General features: G+C 46.2%; 2 protein-coding genes across 2 annotated transcripts in view; one reads left to right on the forward strand and one right to left on the reverse strand.

The window, feature by feature from the left end:
- The window catches only part of LOC112221124 (cohesin subunit SA-2), a 47,768-nt gene extending 46,130 nt beyond the window's left edge, over window positions 1-1,638 (reverse strand). The window contains exon 1 of the mRNA XM_042303241.1: window positions 1,524-1,638. The gene's annotated coding sequence lies outside the window, so the exon portion shown is untranslated. The remainder of the gene's footprint in view (window positions 1-1,523) is intronic.
- gpc2 (glypican 2) lies at window positions 1,145-15,605 on the forward strand. Its single transcript, XM_024383254.2, has 11 exons — window positions 1,145-1,713; window positions 5,502-5,660; window positions 5,920-6,054; window positions 6,352-6,527; window positions 6,945-7,025; window positions 7,154-7,319; window positions 7,644-7,774; window positions 8,227-8,373; window positions 8,712-8,848; window positions 12,251-12,423; window positions 12,571-15,605. Exons 1-11 carry the CDS (start codon window positions 1,542-1,544, stop codon window positions 12,840-12,842), a joined length of 1,749 nt encoding a protein of 582 aa, XP_024239022.1. The 5' UTR covers window positions 1,145-1,541; the 3' UTR covers window positions 12,843-15,605.
- The last annotated feature ends 7,431 nt before the right edge of the window (window positions 15,606-23,036 follow it).

Here is a 23,036-nt window from a genome sequence, read left to right on the forward strand (position 1 = left end):
AAGAAATTATTGTAATTCTTATAGGACAATATTTTATGCTGTATATTGCAGTCTCATATATTATGTCTCGTGTAGCTCAGTTGGTAGAGCATGGTGCTTGCAACAACAGGGTTGTGAGTTTGATTCCAATGGGGGACCAGTACAACAATGTATGCACTCACTACTGTACGTTGCTCTCAATAAGAGTGTCTGCTAAATGACTTAAAATGATTACTGCTCTAAATTAACCACTGCCTACATCCATATAGCCTATTTACCCTCACCAATACTGATCAATAACAGAATAAGGCAAAGAATGCCTGGGGGTGGTTGAAAAGTAACATCTGTTCCACAGGCAGTGCTGGCATAAAAACACACATAAGTGTACCCCTTTTGCAGGTCTTTACCAGACCTAAAAACATGTTTTCCTCCATTCAATCAAGTGTAATAAAAAAGGCCCAGGCCAGGTCAACACTGTGGTAGACTGGATTGTAGGCCTATGATCACTGGCTCATACCAGGTCACATGTTAGCTACTTTGATTATAGCATTTAATGTACAACACTATGAATGCAGAATGTTCATGTTGAAGGTGGAATCATCTTTGGGTATTATGTCTTTCTCACAATAGGCTACATCTGGATTCTGGGGGCCCATAGGGGCTCAAATTATCATGAAAGGGGTAATATAGCTCTCAATTGACATTTAATGGGCCAGTGTTAGTACTGGACTGCTGATCACATTTGCATTGGTTTGTTACTCTAATCAAGCAATTAATAATAATAAAAAAGGACAATTCAATGGAAAAGCCGGTTAGCATTAGCCAATGGATTTTTCTGTAAATAGACCTACTTGCTGGCCATGGAAACGGTTGCATCTTGTATGACATACCCAATTTGCAAAACATGCTGGTGGCTGGACAACATTATTTTGCATGTGACCTTCAGAAATGCAAATACAGGATTAATGATTCTTCAGGTATGCAAGTCAATAAACTCGTAAAAATCTCAACTGCGAGATTTTGATTCTAGTCTATTTAAATTGTGTGCCTGCAATAGATTGTGTGGTATTTTTATTATGTAGAAAAGGGTGATTCATTTTTCGCATGGGGTTGTAGTGGCTCCAAATAATAGTTCAGTCTGGCGGTTGCGAATTTAGGACCTTGCGGTGGCTCTGCTATAACAGCCCCCCTATGGCCGCACCTCACCCCTTGCGGCCACCCTCGTGCTGCACGGCTCATTGTTCTGAAGCAGAGAGCTAGACAAGGGATGGAGAAAACACCGGGTGGGACCTGAGCATCCGACAAACCAGGCGCTCATTTATTCACGGCACCCAGACCAATTGTCGATAGATTTGTTTTTCCTTCTGGAAAAATATACACTAGTTGATCTTTGGAAGTTGTTTCTTTTCACAGACAAAATTGGGAACTGGAGATAAATTCCTCGAACAATCTATGGAATTATTAGTCTTAGTTTCTCGTTTCTTTTGTCATTTTTGAGCTGCCTGGTCGCCAATCTTTTGTCAACCATTAATTCGCCTATTTACCGTGAGTGACAGTGGAAGATGGTTTCCCGGTTATATGCTCAGAAGTACCCCCTGGTGTTGCTCTGCACGCTGGCTGCCCTGTCATGGACTTGGGGCCCGGTAACAGCGGGTAGGAGTTGCTCGGAGACACGGCATGTGTACGCAGAGAAGGGCTACAGTACGAACACTGCCCCGCTGACTCAAATCTCCGGTAAGACGGGCTATTCAAGGTAAACTGGTGGTTATTGATTTAAAATAATCATCAAACGTAGGCTATAGGTTATTTTACACAACATGAAGGGTTTGAGAGACTGCTTGGATAACATGCCATGTGATAGAAACTGCTGAATAAAGCGAAATTGAGAATTAACAAGTTTGTCTGTCAGGAAGGCTTATTTATGGGATGAGTAAATTGCTAACACCGGTGTGTAACAAAGAGCCTCGCCCCTAATTAGTATGGCTGTTTTAGACTGAGCTGGGAATGACTGAAAGAAAATAATCATTATCAACGTTTTCGTTTTTTGAAGACTGCTTTTATTATAATTAGTGTTTTATGCTTGTGACACTTGAGAACTACTGTTAGTTGTTGCATTGTCATGGGACATTGTCAAGGGGTGTGTATGAGAGCTCAAGTGAGAGAACAGACAGACAAAGATAGTGAGCTGTGGATATTTTAAAGCGGCAATCCGCAGTAGAAACAATAACAAAAGGATCCCACCACCCGCCCCTGTTTCCGTAAAAATCTGAGGGAAGGAGCTGGAGAAATGTAATCACTCCCAAATTCATAGACAGACCTATGGATGCAAGGACTGACCATCCATGATATCTAAATTATAGTTTTAACCATGTTTTGAGGCTGTATAGTCTTTGTTTACATTTGATTTGTTTACAAAAGTTGGAGTAAAATAAGCTTTTATGTAAAATTACACACACACAAAAGTATGTGGACACCCCTTCTAATTAGTGGATTCAGCTATTTCAGCCACACACATTGCTGACAGGTGTATAAAAATGAGCACACAGCCATGCAATCTCCATAAACAGACATTGGCAGTATAATGGCCTTACTGAAGAGCTCAGTGACGATCAAAGTGGATATAATTCCAACCAGTAAGTTTGTCAAATTTCTGCCCTGCTAGAGCTGCCTCGGTCAACTGTAAGTGCTGTTATTGTGGAGTAGAAACATCTAGGAGCAACAACGGCTCAGTAGTGAAGTAGTAGGCCACACAAGCTCACAGAACAGGACCACCGAGTGCTGGATCGCGTAAAAATCGTCAGTCCTTGGTTGCAACACTCTCACCACCGAGTTCCAAACTGCCTCTGGAAGCAACGTCAGCACAATAACTGTTTGCCAGGAGTTTCATGAAATGGGTTTCCATGGCCTAGTAGCCTAAGCCTAAGATCACCATGCGCAATGCCAAGCGTCACCTGGATTGGTGTAAAGCTCGTCGCCATTGGACTCTGGAGCAGTGGAAACACGTTCTCTGGAGTGATGAGTCACGCTTCACCATCTGGCAGTTTGACTGACAAATTCGGGATGCCAGGAGAAAATTACCTGCCCGAATGCGTAGTGCCTACTGTAAAGTTTGGATGATGAATAATGGTCTGGGGCTGTTTTTCATGGTTCGGGATAGGCCGCTTAGTTCTAGTGAAGCGAAATCTTAACGCTACAGCATACAATGACATTCTAGACGATTCTTCCAACTTTGTGGCAACAGTTTGGGTAAGACCTTTTGCTGTTTCAGCATGACAATGCCCCCGTGCACAAAGCGAGGTCCATACAGAAATGGTTTGTTGAGATCAGTGTGGAAGAACTTGACAGGCCTGCACAGAGCCCTGACCTCAACCCCATCAAATGCCTTTCGGATTAATTGAAACGCCGACTGCCAGCCGGGCCTAATCGCCCAACATCAGTGCCGACCTCACTAATGCCCTTGTGGCTGAATGGAAGCAAGTCCCTGCAGCAATGTTCCAACATCTAGTGGAAAGCCTTCCCAGAGAGTGGGCTGTTATAGCAGCAAAGGGGGACCAACTCCATATTAATGCCCATGATTTTGGAATTAGATGTTTGACCCGCCGGTGTCCACATACTTTTGTTCATGTAGTGTATTTTTGGTTCTGATGGGGTATGACAGTTGAACAAAGCTCATGAGGCATTTCTAAGTTGTATTCTTCAAGAATCAATGGGTATATATAATTCATTTATAAGTTCAAAAATGTATGTAGCAACTGCTGATTGCCCCTTTTTAAAGTGTCATTTGAGTTGCAAATGTTGATTTTGTTGTACTGCTTTGCACGTATGAGGGTTTGTTTGACTGTAGGCTATATGTGATTGCTGAATGTGGGAACTGCAATATTGATTGTGTGTCTGGTTATCTCTGTCTGGGTCTTGGCTCTTCTTGTCCCGTGGGCCAGGGGAGCAGATGGCCGAGAGAAGGAGGGATGGTGAGAGGGAGAGTAGAATTGGAGGAATGAGAGAGGGCTGGTAATGAGCGACAGAGGAGAAATCAAAGCTAGAGCCAAAAATAAAAGGTTGGAGTTGGCTCCTCACTCCAAGTTTTTCAGAGGAAAAAGAATCAGGTGTCTGTATCATGAAGTAATATTATGTTTGCCTCAATAAGATGTTTTTTCCACCCACGTTGAGACATTGGAGATCGTCGACTTGTTACTGGTCGTTAATGTTTGCATATCATTACCGCCGGTCATGTTAAGTCCAACCTGGGTATTTTTGAACAAAGACATGGGTTACATCCCAAATGGCTCCCTATTCCATATCTAGTGCACTACTTTAAACTATTTCCCTATGTGTCCTGGTCGAAAGTAGTGCACTATATAGGGAATAGTGTGCCATTTGGGATGGTCCCCCTGGATTGTGTTTTAATAATTCATGTTTATAAATGCCCATTTTCAATGACACTTTATGTTTAATAAGGCTCTATTAATGACAGACGGATTAAGAAGAAGGATATCTGCCTGATCAGAAGAACCACTGCCACATTGGTAGAGTTGGTGGGTGTTCTAAACTGATAAGACGTTCAATGAATGAACACAGTAGGCTCTACTTTGTGAGCTATTATATTGAAAGCATTTGAAAAATCATGGTAGCATGACACAATGAAGGGTAATTGACATTTTCCAATAAAGGTAGAATGATCAGTTGTTGATAATGTGGTATTTCTCATATGATACATTGTAGGGCTGGGGGATACTTGTTAGTATCGTGGCAAGGGAAAAAAACACAATGTGGACTTAACTTCTTTAGGAAAACAGCCCTAATGTTGGAAACAAAAACAAACATGTTGTCATCCACATTTATTTACTTTCCAAGATATAGCACACTATTTTACATGGAGCAGGTTTTTAAAGGACCAAAGAGTTTGGTCTTCTTCGTTTAAAGAAAAAAAAATCCATGTAAAAAAATATTGCTACACTGTTATCATCAACAAAGCCCTAATACATTGCTCATTTATATGCAGTGGTGGTAAGTCATTTTGTGAAGAAACCTGTTTCTGAGGATGGTCTAGCAGGTAACGTGGTCGCATCAAGCACATATGCATCACCGTCAGTGTGGGTGCGAATCAGCCCTTCTTTCTACGTCTCCCCCTCTCAGTTCATACTATCTCTAAAGGAGGTAAAAATAGTGATTTATTTGAGGTAGCCTAAATGTCTCCCCTAAACCATAACCATAAGTTGACTTCACAGTGCTGATGATGTCAAAGCAAGCGCTGCTATATCCTTTGGTCTTCACCATTAGTTCATCTACCCACACCTCTTGTCTCTGATTGGCTCGTATCTGATCCCGTCTTGTTTTACCGTTGGTTCTGGTGAACACCTCAATATTCCCACACAAGCCTCTTGTCCCAGTCTCTGATTGGCTCATATCTGATCCCGTCTTGTTTTACCGTTGGTTCAGATGAACACCTCAATATGCCCACACACCTCTTGTCTAAGTCTGTGATTTGCTCGCATCTGACCCTGTCTGTTTTTCTATTGGTCCAGGCGAGCATCTGCGTCTGTGTCCCCAGGACTACACCTGCTGCTCCAGTCAGATGGAGGAAACGCTGGCCCACCAGAGTGAGACGGACTTCCTGTCGGCCATCGACGACACCAGCCAGTTCCTTCACACCACTTTCACACAGAGGCACCGCAAGTTTGACGGTGAGCTGGAATGCAAATCCAATCATAATAAGGATGCATAAGGGAACACTGTAAATAATGTGATGTAAAATGACAACAACATTGAGGAGTGGTATGTAAAATGTTCTCTATTGAGAGGGCTATTTATTGCTAGACTAATATCCTATAGTGGGGATCAGCTAGTCATAGCTAGCTTATTCTTATTCTAACTGCCAGTGCAACCACTGAATCACAACAACTTGTGCTTTTGACCGTCTCATTCCTTCCTCTCTTCTCTCAGAGTTCTTCAGGGAGCTCATAGACTTGTCTGAAAAGTCCATGAATCAGATGTTTACTAAGACCTACGGGCGCCTCTTCACCCAGAACGCCAATGTCTTCCAGGAGCTGTTTGTGGAGCTCCGTCGATACTACTCAGGTTAGTGGGGACAGCGTTCTCTCACTCTCTCCTCTCTTGTTGGACTTTGCATTTGTGTACTTGTGTCACTATGGTACATTTCCCACACCATCTCATCAGTCCGACAATGCTACATCTTTGCCTTGTGACATTTTGTTGTTGTCTTGTCAAACAAGTAGAAACAGACTGACCTAACCTAGGGACATTTTCATTAGGCACCAAACTGACTGAAACAGGGAATGAGTACTTGGACTTATCCAACAAGAAATGCAAATTTTCCATTTATTTTGCTAAATGTTTTGCCTCTTTTGTCTACAGGGGGCAGTGTGAGCCTGACGGAGGTGCTGTCAGAGTTCTGGTCCAGACTGGTAGAGCGGGTCTTCTCTCTGGTCAACCCCCAGTACCAGTTCAGTGACGAGTACCTGGAGTGTGTCAACAAACATGCAGAGCAGCTGCAGCCCTTTGGGGACCTGCCCCGGAAACTAGGCTTACAGGTCAGGCAGACTTGGTTGGTTTATCAACTGAAAACTAACATCATTCATATTTCATCATATTAAAGGCATAGTTTACCAATATGTCATTTTGGAATTTGGGTTAACAAAACCAAAGCATAGACTGGTATTACCTTGACAATAGACTGCTTACAGGGTAAGAAAACCAATATGTTATTTTCTAATTTGATTGAATTATCCCTCTAAGTTGGTCTGATTTGTAATGTTTGTCACCATAATTAACAAAAGAAGCCGTTGTGATAGTAATTCAAATCACCACTGAAACTCAACGATAACGTTACAGTAACACATAGGCGATCGTATTAGAGAGAACTATTTGAAAACAATTAACTGAGTGCATTGATATACAGTAGAGTAAATTTGTGTCAGAAGTTATTTGCTGATCTCTCTTTCCTTCAGGTGTCCAGGGCATTCATTGCAGCCAGAGCACTGGTTCAAGGCTTGGCCACAGGCCGTGACATTGTCAACAAGGCAGCAAAGGTACACTGTGTGTATGTGGCCGTGCACTTATATTAAGAAGAAGAATCTGTCTTCTGTTGGTCTGCTTTTAGTGGTTCCGTTGATCTCCCTAACATCCTACACCTTCTGCTCTTCGTCTCCTCCTCCAGTTGAGTGCTGGTGCAGGGTGTGTGCGTGCCCTGATGCGTCAGTGGTACTGCCCATTGTGTCGAGGCATGCCCTCCCTGCGCCCCTGCCACGCCCTCTGCCTCAACGTGATGAAGGGCTGCCTGGCCAATACAGCCGATCTGGACACTGAGTGGAACAATTTCATTGGTGAGTGGAGATTGGAGGCGGGCATTAGGGAGGGTGTGGGTGGCTTTTGTTGGGCTGATTCGGTAGAGTGGGATGTTAAACATGATGCCTGTATAAATGTACTGTATAGAACCTACTCACATTTATATTCTACAAATGAGAATAAATGAGTCATGTCTATTCTATACATTGCATTTCTATCTAAAGTTTTGAACATTGCACCCATCATAAAAACAAAATGTATATCTTTCTTATTATATCTCTTCCCTTTCCTACCTTCATCCTTCTGTTTTCACACTTTTATTCAATGTTCCATCTTTCATCTCTCTCACTCTACTCTGTCAGATGCTCTGTATCAAGTATCTGAGAAGCTGGAGGGGCCCTTTAACATGGAGCTGGCTGCAGACTCCATCTCTGTTAAAGTGTCCGAGGCCATCATGCACATGCAGGAGAACAGCATCGCCACCTCCACTAAGGCAGGGATGGAGGGAGGAGGAGGGGATGGAGGGATATTAAAATAATGTGCTATACATCCACAGTGCAATAGAATATAGATAATAGAATGTACCTAGAATATAGATAATAGAATGGCTGATAAGATGCACATCGGCTGTCATCCTAGGTTGAAACAAGACTTAATGTTTAACAGTTGTATTACTGCCCATGGAAGACCATTTTGGGTCCAAAACCCCTTTTGTTTTGCTTGATCAAATTGTGTAAGCACCTGTAAAAACTGCATAGTGCAATTTCACTAGTTATCATATTATTCTTCATATATTGTTCTTAATTTAAGTACCCACTGTCTACCATTATTAACGTATGTGATAATATTGGGATGCTATTTTTTCTTAAATCCATGTTTGACCCTTATTGTTACAGAGATGCATCGATATTGATATATAGCTTTATCTCTGTGGTTTGGCTCTAGGTGTTCCAGGGCTGTGGGAGTCCCAGACTGGCCCCGGGCCGTTCTCGGCGCTCCCCCAAGGAGTCAGGGGGCAACAGGAGACCCTTCCGTACGTTCAGCCCTGAGGAGAAGCCCACCACTGCTACAGGCACCAACCTGGACCGACTGGTAGGAGATGAGGAGGAAAAAGGAGAGTGAGGTGTGAGAGGAAAGAGAAGGGGGGAGGAAAGAGGAGAGGGGGGGAGAGGAGATGGAGAGGAAAAGATGAGTTCTTACCTGCAATTAATATTCAAGCCAATTATTTTTGTAGTTTAAGCCCATGTTAGCTCTCTCTGTCCATATGTTCAACAACAGCCATACCAACAGCCATTTGTATACAGTACATTCTAGTTTGTTTGATGACGAGGACGTGGCTAAAATCAGCTTCCCACCTCCATATGTTCAACAGCTATATAAGGGTTTACTTTACAGCCTGCATCAACCAGTTTCCGTCCGCCTGCCTCCAGGTGTCAGAGCTGAAGGAGCGACTGCGGCCCATGCGGGGCTTCTGGGTGTCCCTCCCACACACCATCTGCAACGACAAGAACGTGGCCGCCGACGTCACCAACGAGGACCGCTGCTGGAATGGACAGGCCAGGGGGAGGTGGGTGTGAGGGTGGAATGGACAGACCAGGGGGAGGTGGGTGTGAGGGTGGAATGGACAGACCAGGGGGAGGAGGGTGTGAGGGTGGAATGGACAGACCCAGGGGAGGAGGGTGTGAGGGTGGAATGGACAGACCCAGGGGAGGAGGGTGTGAGGGTGGAATGGACAGACCCAGGGGGAGGTGGGTGTGAGGGTGGAATGGACAGACCAGGGGGAGGTGGGGTGGGGTGGAATGGACAGACCAGGGGAGGTGGGGGAGGGTGGAATGGACAGACCAGGGGAGGTGGGGGTGGAATGGACAGACCAGGGGGAGGTGGGGGTGGAATGGACAGACCAGGGGAGGTGGGGTGGAATGGACAGACCAGGGGGAGGTGGGTGTGAGGGTGGAATGGACAGACCAGGGGAGGTGGGTGTGAGGGTGGAATGGACAGACCAGGGGGAGGTGGGTGTGGGGTGGAATGGACAGACCAGGGGGAGGTGGGGGTGGAATGGACAGACCAGGGGAGGTGGGTGTGAGGGTGGAATGGACAGACCAGGGGGAGGTGGGTGTGAGGGTGGAATGGACAGACCCAGGGGAGGTGGGTGTGAGGGTGGAATGGACAGACCCAGGGGAGGTGGGTGTGAGGGTGGAATGGACAGACCAGGGGGAGGTGGGTGTGAGGGTGGAATGGACAGACCAGGGGAGGTGGGTGTGAGGGTGGAATGGACAGACCAGGGGGAGGTGGGTGTGAGGGTGGAATGGACAGACCAGGGGGGTGGGGTGAGGGTGAAATGGACAGACCAGGGGGAGGTGGGTGTGGGGTGGAATGGACAGACCAGGGGAGGTGGGTGTGAGGGTGGAATGGACAGACCCAGGGGGAGGTGGGGGTGGAATGGACAGACCAGGGGGAGGTGGGTGTGAGGGTGGAATGGACAGACCAGGGGGAGGTGGGTGTGAGGGTGGAATGGACAGACCAGGGGGGGTGGGTGTGAGGGTGGAATGGACAGACCAGGGGGAGGTGGGTGTGAGGGTGGAATGGACAGACCAGGGGGAGGTGGGTGTGAGGGTGGAATGGACAGACCAGGGGAGGTGGGGGTGGAATGGACAGACCAGGGGAGGTGGGTGTGAGGGTGGAATGGACAGACCAGGGGAGGTGAGGGTGGAATGGACAGACCAGGGGAGGTGGGATGAGGGTGGAATGGACAGACCAGGGGGAGGTGGGTGAGGGTGGAATGGACAGACCAGGGGAGGTGGGTGTGAGGGTGGAATGGACAGACCAGGGGGAGGTGGGTGTGAGGGTGGAATGGACAGACCAGGGGGAGGTGGGTGTGAGGGTGGAATGGACAGACCAGGGGAGGTGGGTGTGAGGGTGGAATGGACAGACCAGGGGAGGTGGGGTGGGGTGGAATGGACAGACCAGGGGGGGGGGTGAGGGTGGAATGGACAGACCAGGGGAGGTGGGTGTGAGGGTGGAATGGACAGACCAGGGGGAGGTGGGTGTGAGGGTGGAATGGACAGACCAGGGGGAGGTGGGGGTGAGGGTGGAATGGACAGACCAGGGGGAGGTGGGGGTGGAATGGACAGACCAGGGGAGGTGAGGGTGGAATGGACAGACCAGGGGAGGTGGGTGTGAGGGTGGAATGGACAGACCCAGGGGGAGGTGGGTGTGAGGGTGGAATGGACAGACCCAGGGGGAGGTGGGTGGGGGTGGAATGGACAGACCCAGGGGAGGTGGGTGTGAGGGTGGAATGGACAGACCCAGGGGAGGTGGGTGTGAGGGTGGAATGGACAGACCCAGGGGGAGGTGGGTGTGAGGGTGGAATGGACAGACCCAGGGGGAGGTGGGTGTGAGGGCGGAATGGACAGACCCAGGGGAGGTGGGTGTGAGGGTGGAATGGACAGACCCAGGGGAGGTGGGTGTGAGGGTGGAATGGACAGACCCATGGGGAGGTGGGTGTGAGGGTGGAATGGACAGACCCAGGGGGAGGTGGGTGTGAGGGTGGAATGGACAGACCCAGGGGGAGGTGGGTGTGTGGGTGGAATGGACAGACCCAGGGGAGGTGGGTGTGAGGGTGGAATGGACAGACCCAGGGGAGGTGGGTGTGAGGGTGGAATGGACTGACCCAGGGGAGGTGGGTGTGAGGGTGGAATGGACAGACCCATGGGGAGGTGGGCGTGAGGGTGGAATGGACAGACCAGGGGAGGTGGGCGTGAGGGTGGAATGGACAGACCAGGGGGAGGTGGGTGTGAGGGTGGAATGGACAGACCCAGGGGAGGTGGGTGTGAGGGTGGAATGGACAGACCCAGGGGAGGTGGGTGTGAGGGTGGAATGGACAGACCAGGGGGAGGTGGGCGTGAGGGTGGAATGGACAGACCAGGGGAGGTGGGTGTGAGGGTGGAATGGACAGACCAGGGGGAGGTGGGGGTGGAATGGACAGACCAGGGGGAGGTGGGTGTGAGGGTGGAATGGACAGACCCAGGGGAGGTGGGTGTGAGGGTGGAATGGACAGACCCAGGGGGAGGTGGGTGTGGGGGTGGAATGGACAGACAAGGGGGGTGGGTGTGAGGGTGGAATGGACAGACCCAGGGGGAGGTGAGGGTGAGGGTGGAATGGACAGACCCAGGGGGAGGTGGGTGTGAGGGTGGAATGGACAGACCCAGGGGAGGTGGGTGTGAGGGTGGAATGGACAGACCCAGGGGGAGGTGGGCGTGAGGGTGGAATGGACAGACCCAGGGGGAGGTGGGCGTGAGGGTGGAATGGACAGACCCAGGGGAGGTGGGCGTGAGGGTGGAATGGACAGACCCAGGGGAGGTGGGCGTGAGGGTGGAATGGACAGACCCAGGGGAGGTGGGCGTGAGGGTGGAATGGACAGACCAGGGGAGGTGGGCGTGAGGGTGGAATGGACAGACCAGGGGGAGGTGGGTGTGAGGGTGGAATGGACAGACCCAGGGGGAGGTGGGTGTGAGGGTGGAATGGACAGACCAGGGGAGGTGGGGGTGGAATGGACAGACCAGGGGAGGTGGGTGTGAGGGTGAAATGGACAGACCAGGGGGAGGTGGGTGTGAGGGTGGAATGGACAGACCAGGGGAGGTGGGTGTGAGGGTGGAATGGACAGACCAGGGGGAGGTGGGTGTGAGGGTGGAATGGACAGACCAGGGGAGGTGGGTGTGAGGGTGGAATGGACAGACCCAGGGGGCGGTGGGTGTGAGGGTGGAATGGACAGACCAGGGGGAGGTGGGTGTTTGATAAGAGACAAATGTAAAGGTCGAGGAGGATGTTAGTCCAAGGGAGAGAGAAGATGGGGATTTGTGTGTGCGAGCGGGTAACTAAGAATGTATCATACTGATATTTAGTGTTTTTGTTATCATATTGATATTAGTTTCAGTGCTGTTGCTATGTCATTTTGATGTGTGTGTATCAGGTACCTCCCTGACGTGACAGGCGATGGGCTGATGAGTCAGATCAATAACCCAGAGGTAGAGGTGGACATGGCCAGGCCAGACGTGAGGACCAGACAGCTCATCATGGAGCTCCGAGTAGCCACCAACAGACTGAAACATGCACAGGCTGGACAGGACACTGACTTCATGGACAGTAAGTCCCCCCCCCACCACCCACCCAACAGAAATATTATGACTGGTTCGTCATCCCCTTTCTAATCCTATTTCTACTGTCCCCCCAACATTTGCACTCTTTAACTGCCCTTTGTCTGCCTGTCTGATGTCATGTCTCTCCCTGAAGGTGAGGTCGAAGAGGGCAGTGGATCAGGCGGCGGAGGGGAGAGGTACAGTGATGATTGGCCTGGCTACAGGCCCTACTCCCCTCCCTACAGTAAGCCCCCACTTAACCCCCAGACACCCATCAAGCCCCCTCGGGTCAGAGACCGAACCGGATCAAAGTGGAACAGGAGCAAGGGACAGTCCATCTCAGCTGTCAGCCGGCCAGCCTTCTTCTCACTGGCGGTTTTGTTTTGGGTATCAGTTATGGTCACTGTCGCCCCCTTTTGGAGATAACCAGTTACTACAGCCTGAAGCTCAGGTTTGTGTTCATTATGGCAGCTAATGAAAAAAACCTTTTGAAACACAAAATGAAAATAAGCATTTCTTAATGGATAAATCCAGGCAATCACACCTTGTTTCAGGTAGTTTCTTCTGTTTGGTGCATATTGAATACGACCCAGCTGAGGTTGGGTTGAGGAGGGATGTAGTGTGCCTATTTAATCATCAGCACAATGACAGTAAATACGTTTGCTTATTCTAGAGGAGAAAGAGAGGAGTTGAATCTAAAATGTGCATGAATCCAGCACAAAATAATCTCCTTGTGGAAAATGTATTCAAGCACAAGGGAAATTACATTTCCTATGATTGGCTATCCCAATGGTTCCCAAACTGTGGGGTGCAAGTTGCAGATCAACTAACCCAGGGCTGCCCAACCCTCTTCCTGGAGATCTATTGTCCTGTAGGTTTCCAGTCCAACCCTAATTTTGCGTATCTGATTAAGCTAGTTAAAGTCTTGTTGAGCAGCTAATTAGTAGAATCAGGTGTGTTAAATTAGGGTTGGACTGAAAACCCACAGGAGGGTAGATCTCAAGGAAGAGGGTTGAGCAGCCCTGAACTAACCCATGTCAGCTAATGTTTTTTTTAGCCCATTGAATTTGTCGTTATGTTTGTGTCCCTCAGGTATTACATGAACAAAATGTGTAGAATTGCAGGTAATTAGCTTTAAAACTGCAACATTTTCTCTCCAACCTGTGGAACAATGTGTAGAATAACAGGAAATGAGCTTTAAAATAGCAAAAATGTTCTTTGCCAACTAGAGGGGTGTGAACAGTTTGTGTCATGGACAGTGCTTGTGCCCATAGAAATAGACACAAGCACTGTCCACTCAGCAATTAAATTACAAATAAATGTTAAAGCCTCCACATACTTTAGTCAGATGAGGAAGGTATAACTTGTAGTGAAAGAAAAGATAAACGGTAAGGTCAGGGTCTTATTAGGAATGTGCTTAGAGCATGCCACCATTTTGTGGAGCCTGCCCTGAAGTGATTTCTAATTTATTCAGTTTATTTGTATTTTTGTATTTATTGATATAAGTGTTGTTTTATGTTGATGCAGGAATTGATTGGAAGTGTTAGGGGCAGTATTTCCCCCAAGTCCTGGAGGTCCCCTATGTCTGCTGGTTTCTATGGAATGTGCATCTCAGATGACAACCTCCTTGTAAACATTGGCATGTTGTGAAGTTAATGTCCATTTCATTGTTCATCAATTGCCACTTCATTGTGGAATCGGTTGCTTATCACAAGCTTAGGTCTCCTTCAAAACAGACAAACTGATGCGTAAATCACACTAAAAGCAAGTCAATGTTTTTTTATTTTTTATGGGAGCAGTGCATTAAGGAGAGGATTATGTTGCACTGTCTGTCAGAAAGCTTACAATAACATGTCCTTGAAACAATTGAAAAAGTAGAATAGCATTTTTACTGAATCATTTCTCCTCACCACACCGCTGGACAAGCATTTCATGCGTCTTTGTTTGAAGGTGGGATATTAACCAGGGATATTAACCAGGGAGGGATATTTGAGAACCACTGGACTAGCCTTCGTCCAAATTTTCCTTGAGATCTTCTGTGGAGAGATCTGAGACTCATGATCGGTTGGAGCAGCGTGTGTGTGTGGTTTTGTATTGTTTGAGTAAGGCTTAGGTTAAAAAAAAATTTTTTTTAAGGAATGGGGTGTTGACAGATGTTACAAAATGGTGCTCTTAGTCTTTAAACTTTTGTATGAACTTTTCTAAAAATCAACAAAATCCCAATGGCCGCTTGGTTGAATGAGCTCTGAGTGTTAAAAGAAATGTGTGATTGATAAGTGTATAATGGAGGTGTGGTGAGTGTCTTAACCCTAAAGAAAAGCCACGTTAAATGTACCTCAGACAATTCTTTCCTAAATGTCTCATTCACTAACACAACAGCGAGGGTTGAGAGAAAGTGAATGTTTCACTGGGAACGTCAATAAAACTGATTTGACACAAGACTGGTTAAAGATGAGAAAGAGTAGCCAACGACGTTCAAGTCTCCACCAAGCATAGAGCAAACCCTTACAGCAAGTATTAAATCATAACGTAATAGAAAAAGCTCTACAAAGTAGAGACAGATCGACTTGATTCAAGAGACGAGAGGTTGAAAAGGAAATGAAAGTGTGTAAGAAGAGAAGTGTAATAGAAAAGTAAAGATGGTTAATAGAATAACAATGTGTAGGGAACATTCAAGCACACTTCTTTTTTTTCTTGTTTTAATGACAAATTGCAGGATCCCTTGTTTGATGGGATTGTATGTTTCCAAAGGTTCTTAACCTTGTATGTTAGGGTAGTAAATCTGTGTGGGAGTGGTTATGTACGCCAGGTCTAAATATGGATTTTGACTGTTTATTAATGAAGCATCATTATTAAAATAAACAATGATAGATACTTTTGACTATCAAAGTGCACAATTCAAATTAATGAGTGGTCACTGATGGTGATTTGTTTTTATTCAAAAAACATTTGGTTTCTAGTCCGTTAGTGGAACCACTATGACCTCATATCAACACTCCCATATAAGATACCACATTCCATTACTGTAAAAGGATAGTCAGTACAACTTTAAGATGTAACAATTTTGGGAAATAGACTACTCCGTTTCATTAAACTGTCAAGAAAATGTTGTGCCTGTAAATTCATTTGTACTGTTTTCAGAATTCAAGTCTCTTCTGGTAACTGTATTATTGCTACCAGTGGATCTAATGTTAGTGTTCATATTTGTATTAATATCCACATGGCAGGCATAGACACAGATTCACAGGTACAGTATGATATCAACACAACCATTAAAACAAACAAGTTAAAAAAGGGAAAACCATGAAATTATGTATATTGGGGGGGGGTGCTCCTCAAAAGAGTTGCTAAGCTTGTAAACATTGATGTTCATATTGTATGCGAAAATATTGAGTCAAATATTTGCACAGATACCGGAACTTGTAGATTCAGACTTTATTACAGAGTAATAATTACGGAGTACGTTACAGTCTCTGATGTCTCAGTCTCTGATGGGTGACTTTTCCTCTGTGTTCTTATGCATGATGTGGTACGTCTTAGCCAAAGGGTACTTGATGCATCTGCACTACAACAGGATAAAATAGACAACTTTATTTGTAGCTGGGGTAAACAAAACAAAAGATCAGACATTTGGGATGGGACATCAGAGACATCAGAGACTGTAACGTTCTCTGCTTCACGGAAACATGGCTAACTGGAGAGACGCAATCCGAAGCGGTGCAGCCAGCGGGTTTCTCCACGCATCGCGCGGACAGAAACAAACATCTTTCTGGTAAGAAGAGGGGCGGGGGCGTATGTCTTATGGCCAACGTGACATGGTGTGATGAAAGAAACATACAGGAACTCAAATCCTTCTGTTCACCTGATTTAGAATTCCTCACAATCAAATGTAGACCGCATTATCTACCAAGAGAATTCTCTTCGATTATAATCACAGCCGTATATATCCCCCCCAAGCAGACACATCGATGGCTCTGAACGAACTTTATTTAACTCTCTGCAAACTGGAAACGATTTATCCGGAGGCTGCATTCATTGTAGCTGGGGATTTTAACAAGGCTAATCTGAAAACAAGACTCCCTAAATTTTATCAGCATATCGATTGCGCAACCAGGGGTGGAAAGACCCTGGATCATTGTTACTCTAACTTCCGCGACGCATATAAGGCCCTGCCCCGCCCCCTTTCGGAAAAGCCGACCACGACTCCATTTTGTTGATCCCTGCCTACAGACAGAAACTAAAACAAGAAGCTCCCACGCTGAGGTCTGTCCAACGCTGGTCCGACCAAGCTGACTCCACACTCCAAGACTGCTTCCATCACGTGGACTGGGAGAATTGCGTCAGACAACAACATTGACGAATACGCTGATACGGTGTGCGAGTTCATTAGAACGTGCGTTGAAGATGTCGTTCCCATAGCAACGATTAAAACATTCCCTAACCAGAAACCGTGGATTGATGGCAGCATTCGTGTGAAACTGAAGGCACGAACCACTGCTTTTAATCAGGGCAAGGTGTCTGGTAACATGACTGAATACAAACAGTGCAGCTATTCCTTCCGCAAGGCTATCAAACAAGCTAAGCGCCAGTACAGAGACAAAGTAGAATCTCAATTCAACGGCTCAGACACAAGAGGTATGTGGCAGGGTCTACAGTCAATCACGGACTACAGGAAGAAACCCAGCCCAGTCACGGACCAGGATGTCTTGCTCCCAGGCAGACTAAATAACTTTTTTGCCCGCTTTGAGGACAATACAGTGCCACTGACACGGCCTGCAACGGAAACATGCGGTCTCTCCTTAGTGAGTAAGACATTTAAACGTGTTAACCCTCGCAAGGCTGCAGGCCCAGACGGCATCCCCAGCCGCGCCCTCAGAGCATGCGCAGACCAGCTGGCCGGTGTGTTTACGGACATATTCAATCAATCCCTATACCAGTCTGCTGTTCCCACATGCTTCAAGAGGGCCACCATTGTTCCTGTTCCCAAGAAAGCTAAGGTAACTGAGCTAAACGACTACCGCCCGTAGCACTCACATCCGTCATCATGAAGTGCTTTGAGAGACTAGTCAAGGACCATATCACCTCCACCCTACCTGACACCCTTGACCCACTCCAATTTGCTTACCGCCCAAATAGGTCCACAGACGATGCAATCTCAACCACACTGCACACTGCCCTAACCCATCTGGACAAGAGGAATACCTATGTGAGAATGCTGTTCATCGACTACAGCTCGGCATTCAACACCATAGTACCCTCCAAGCTCGTCATCAAGCTCGAGACCCTGGGTCTCGACCCCGCCCTGTGCAACTGGGTACTGGACTTCCTGACGGGCCGCCCCCAGGTGGTGAGGGTAGGCAACAACATCTCCTCCCCGCTGATCCTCAACACTGGGGCCCCACAAGGGTGCGTTCTGAGCCCTCTCCTGTACTCCCTGTTCACCCACGACTGCGTGGCCATGCACGCCTCCAACTCAATCATCAAGTTTGCGGATGACACAACAGTGGTAGGCTTGATTACCAACAACGACGAGACGGCCTACAGGGAGGAGGTGAGGGCCCTCGGAGTGTGGTGTCAGGAAAATAACCTCACACTCAACGTCAACAAAACTAAGGAGATGATTGTGGACTTCAGGAAACAGCAGAGGGAACACCCCCATCCACATCGATGGAACAGTAGTGGAGAGGGTAGCAAGTTTTAAGTTCCTCGGCATACACATCACAGACAAACTGAATTGGTCCACTCACACAGACAGCATCGTGAGGAAGGCGCAGCAGCGCCTCTTCAACCTCAGGAGGCTGAAGAAATTCGGCTTGTCACCAAAAGCACTCACAAACTTCTACAGATGCACAATCGAGAGCAATCACCGCCTGGTATGGCAACTGCACCGCCCTCAACCGTAAGGCTCTCCAGAGGGTAGTGAGGTCTGCACAACGCATCACCGGGGGCAAACTACCTGCCCTCCAGGACACCTACACCACCCGATGCTACAGGAAGGCCATAAAGATCATCAAGGACATCAACCACCCGAGCCACTGCCTGTTCACCCCGCTGCCATCCAGAAGTCGAGGTCAGTACAGGTGCATCAAAGCTGGGACCGAGAGACTGAAAAACAGCTTCTATCTCAAGGCCATCAGACTGTTAAACAGCCACCACTAACATTGAGTGGCTACTGCCAACACACTGTCAATGACACTGACTCTACTCCAGCCACTTTAATCATGGGAAATGATGTAAATATATCACTAGCCACTTTAAACAATGCTACCTTATATAATGTTACTTACCCTACATTGTTCATCTCATATGCATACGTTGATACTGTACTCTATATCATCGACTGCATCCTTATGTAATACATGTATCACTAGCCACTTTATATTCAGCCACTCAGCCACTAGCCACTCAATATTCAGCTCCCACCAGAGGCTGGTGGGAGGAGCTATAGCAGGATGGGCTCATTGTAATGGAATAATGGCATGGACTCAATTGAACGGAGTCAAACGTGTTTTCCATGTTTGAAGCGTTTGTGCTCCATTAATACATTCAAGGAGTCAGTCCTATAGCTCCTCCCACCAACCTCCTCTGGCTTCCACAGTATGTATTCCACATTATGTTACCATCCACAGCAGAAAGCCGAATAGAGCCAGCAGGAGCAGTCCTACCATTACTGAGAGGAATATGGCCCTGTCAGCCTCACCTGCAAACACACCATCAAGCCATCAAACAGAAGTTACTTTACAGTATTTAGTTGAGACAGCAAACGCCATCAAACTGAAGGAATATTGGAAAAATCACATCCATTACTTGGCGGAGCTAAAGTTCCTAGATGTGCGTTGTACCAATGATGATGTGCAGAGGGTCCCTGGTTTGAGCCCGGGTAGGGGCGAGGAGAGGGATGGAAGCAACACTGTTACACCAGTAAGACTTCTCGTCCCGCAGACACTGGGTTAGTGCGATCACATAACACATGGCCACTTGCATAGGGGCCCGATTCCCACAGAGACTTTCTCTGCTCAAGTCAAAGCCCAGAACACTTCTTCGATGGGGTTTAACAACGGTTGGCATCCAATGTTAATGGTGCATTACCACCACCAGCTGGTCGGGGTATTCAATAAGAAACTTCAAAAACATTCCAGGAAAGGGGGAAAACGGCATCATACAAAATAAAACATCAACTTTATTTTCTAAATTTTTTTAATAACTGGTAATCACGAAGACCCAAAAACGTTCAGCAGCATACACAATGATTCCAATTTTCTTCGACTTCTCTCACTGTGCGGTACAGTTTATGGCCATTGCAATAAATAATATGAAGTCCATGTAGCATTTTTACTATCCCTCCGTTGATAAGAAACTTTCACTGGCCGTGGTGGCTCTACTACCATTGCTTCTTCGCCGCCACTCGATCCTTCCAATTTTCTTACCACCTCCGGATAGGAGACATGCTAAACACTCCTCACCCTTGCCACCTCATTGTCTTTCACCAGGGCACTCTAAGAATTCAAGCGCATGTTCACCTCCACATTTGCAGCATTTCCCTTTGTCTGGCATACGATATTCTTCCCTTCTGCACACACTTGACACAAAGGCTTACAGGGTATCTCATGAATCATAACTTTATATGAGAAGGAGAGACTCTAAATCAAAGAACAGTAGCATGGATGACGTGAACTTCTTTTCTCCGTCCACCATACAGGTCAATCGACTTGCACAAACCACTCCATCGATGTCTTCAATTACAGTTGAAGTTGGAAGTTTACTTGCACTTAGGTTGGAGTCATTAAAACGGTCATTAAACCACGCCACAATATTCTTATTAAATAACTATAGTTTTGACAAGTCAGTTAGGTCATCTACTTTGTGCATGACACAAGTAATGTTTACAGACAGATTATTTAACTTAACTGTATCACAATTCCAGTGGGTCAGAAGTTTACATACACTAAGTTGACTGTGCCGTTAAACAGCTTATAAAATTCCAGAAAATTATGCAATGGCTTTAGAAGCTTCTGATAGGCTAATTGACATCATTTGAGTCAATTGGAGGTGTACCTGTGGATGTATTTCAAGGCCTACCTTCAAACTCAGTGCCTCTTTGCTTGACATCATGGGAAAATCAAAAGAAATCAGCCAAGACCTCAGAAATAAAATTGTAGACCTCCACAAGTCTGGTTCATCCTTGGGAGCAATTTCCAAGTGCCCGAAAGTACCACGATCATCTGTACAAACAATAGTACGCAAGTATAAACACCATGGGACCACGCAGCCGTCATTACGCTCAGGAAGGAGACACATTCTGTCTCCTAAAGATGAACGTACTTTGGTGCGAAAAGTGCAAATCAATCCCAGAACAACAGCAAATGTACTTGTGAAGATGTTGGAGAAAACAGGTAGAAAAGTATCTATATCCACAGTAAAACGAGTCCTACATCGACATAACCTAAAAGGCCACTCAGCAAGGAAGAAGCCACTGCTCCAAAACCGCAATAAAAAAAGCCAGACTATGGTTTGCAACTGCACATGCGGACAACTATTGTACTTTTTGGAGAAATGTCCTCTGGTCTGATGAAATAATAATAGAACTGTTTGGCCATAATGACCATTGTTATGTTTGGAGGAAAAAGGGGGAGGCTTGCAAGCCAAAGTACACCATCCCAACCGTGAAGCACAGGCGTGGCAGCATCATGTTGTGGGGGTGCTTTGCTGCAGGAGGGACTGGTGCATTTCACAAAATAGATGGCATCATGAGAATAGAAAATTATGTGGATATATTGAAGCAACATCTCAAGACATCAGTCAGGAAGTTAAATCTTGGTCGCAAATGGGTCTTCCAAATGGACAATGACCCCAAGCATATTTCCAAAGTTGTGACAAAATGGCTTAAGGACAACAAAGTCAAGGTATTGAAGTGGCCATCACAAAGCCCTGACCTCAATCCTATAGAACATTTGTGGGCAGAACTGAAAAAGCGTGTGCGAGCAAGGAGGCCTACAAACCTGACTCAGTTACACCAGCTCTGTCAGGAGGAATGGGCCAAAATTCACCCAACTGATTGTGGGAAGCTTGTGGAAGTCTACCCGAAACATTTGACCCAAGTTAAACAATTTAAAGGCAATCCTAACAAATAGTAATTACCTTCTGGGAATGTGATGAAAGAAATAAAAGCTGAAATAAATCATTCTTTCTACTATTATTATTTCACATTCTTAAAATAAAGGGGTTGATCCTAACCGTCCTAAAACAGGGATTTTTTTACTAGGATTAAAAGTCAGGAATTGTGAAAAACTGAGTTTAAATGTATTTGGCGAAAGTGTATGTAAACTTCCGACTTCAACTGTACCTACCCTCATCACCTGGGGGCGGCCCGTCAGGAAGTCCAGGATCCAGTTGGAGGGAGGTGTTTAGCCCCAGGATCCTTAGCTTAGCGATGAGCTTTGAGGGTACTATGGTGTTGAATGCTGAGCTGTAGTCAATGAATAGCATTCTCACATAAGTGTTCCTTTTGTCCAGGTGGAAAAGGGCAGTGTGGAGTGCAAAAGAGATTGCATCATCTGTGGATCTGTTTGGGCGGTATGCAAATTGGAGTGGGTCTAGGGTTTCTGGGATAATGGTGTTGATGTGAGCCAAACACACCAAGAATGGTCCAAACACACCAAGACAGTCATGAAGAGTCTATTCCCCCTCAGGAAACTAATGTTCTGGATAACATGGAAACACCCTAACCAGTTCTAACCAGTTGTGTCTGGAAGTACCTAGCGGGCTAGCCAACTTTAGCCAGTTAGCTTGGGTGCTTGACTGTCAGAACGCTCCTATCAACCCTACTCCTCAGCCAGAGAGTCAGTGAGCGCTCTGAACTCTCAGAGAGCGATCCGCCCTGAATTTAAGAAAGGACAATCTGACAACACTCTGAATTTACGAACGCACAGAGCACACTCTGGCACTCCTGATTGAATTTACGAACACACCTCCAGTCATATTATTTTTCCTTAGTTGCGAAAGGACTGGTCGTCTTTTCTACATAAAATGCTTGCTATATAGTCTGGATAACATTATTGTAGCTATAGCTATAGCTAGCCAACTTCAGCTAATTTAGTCATGTCAAACTTGAACCTGGAATGACAGCAGAAATACACATAAAAATTAAGCAACCGCTTTATGTGGGAGCGCCACACACAAAACCTACTGAAATCTATATGTAAACAATGGGATTTCCTCTGGTTGAATATACTGTTTGGCTCAAACATTTTAACAATGTTTTATGGTATGCATGTGACTTTCTAACTTTATGAAACCAAATTGTGAGACATCTTGTTAGCAAGTCTCTATACAGTATTTCAAGAAGTTTTTTGGTTAATAATAAAACATTTAAAAAGTATTAGGAGATTTGGTGAAAAATCTATATCAAACAAACTTAAACCTTATCTGGAATTTTCTTTCAGTTCGTGGTAGAAAACAAGCGAGTTCAAAGGTTATGGTTACACTTCTGTTCTTTTGTTTGGAAATTAGCTTCATTTGTTTACTGTCTAGTTAAGCATTACTGTAATATGGGACTATGGCCTATAAATTAAGCAAGCCTTGACATAAATATCCAACAATCATGTATGCCCCCTTCAAAGA

This window comes from Oncorhynchus tshawytscha, linkage group LG21 (assembly GCF_018296145.1).
Source record: "Oncorhynchus tshawytscha isolate Ot180627B linkage group LG21, Otsh_v2.0, whole genome shotgun sequence".
In the NCBI taxonomy this organism is placed as follows: Eukaryota; Metazoa; Chordata; class Actinopteri; order Salmoniformes; family Salmonidae; genus Oncorhynchus; species Oncorhynchus tshawytscha.

What these genes read in the sequence shown, in the direction of transcription:
- gpc2 (XM_024383254.2), top strand. Translation starts at nt 1,542, where the DNA reads ATGGTTTCCCGGTTATATGCTCAGAAGTACCCCCTGGTGTTGCTCTGC. An exon ending in CCCGCTGACTCAAATCTCCG is followed by an intron (nt 1,714 to 5,501) that starts GTAAGACGGGCT and finishes CTATTGGTCCAG; the next exon opens with GCGAGCATCTGCGTCTGTGT. An exon ending in GAGGCACCGCAAGTTTGACG is followed by an intron (nt 5,661 to 5,919) that starts GTGAGCTGGAAT and finishes CTCTTCTCTCAG; the next exon opens with AGTTCTTCAGGGAGCTCATA.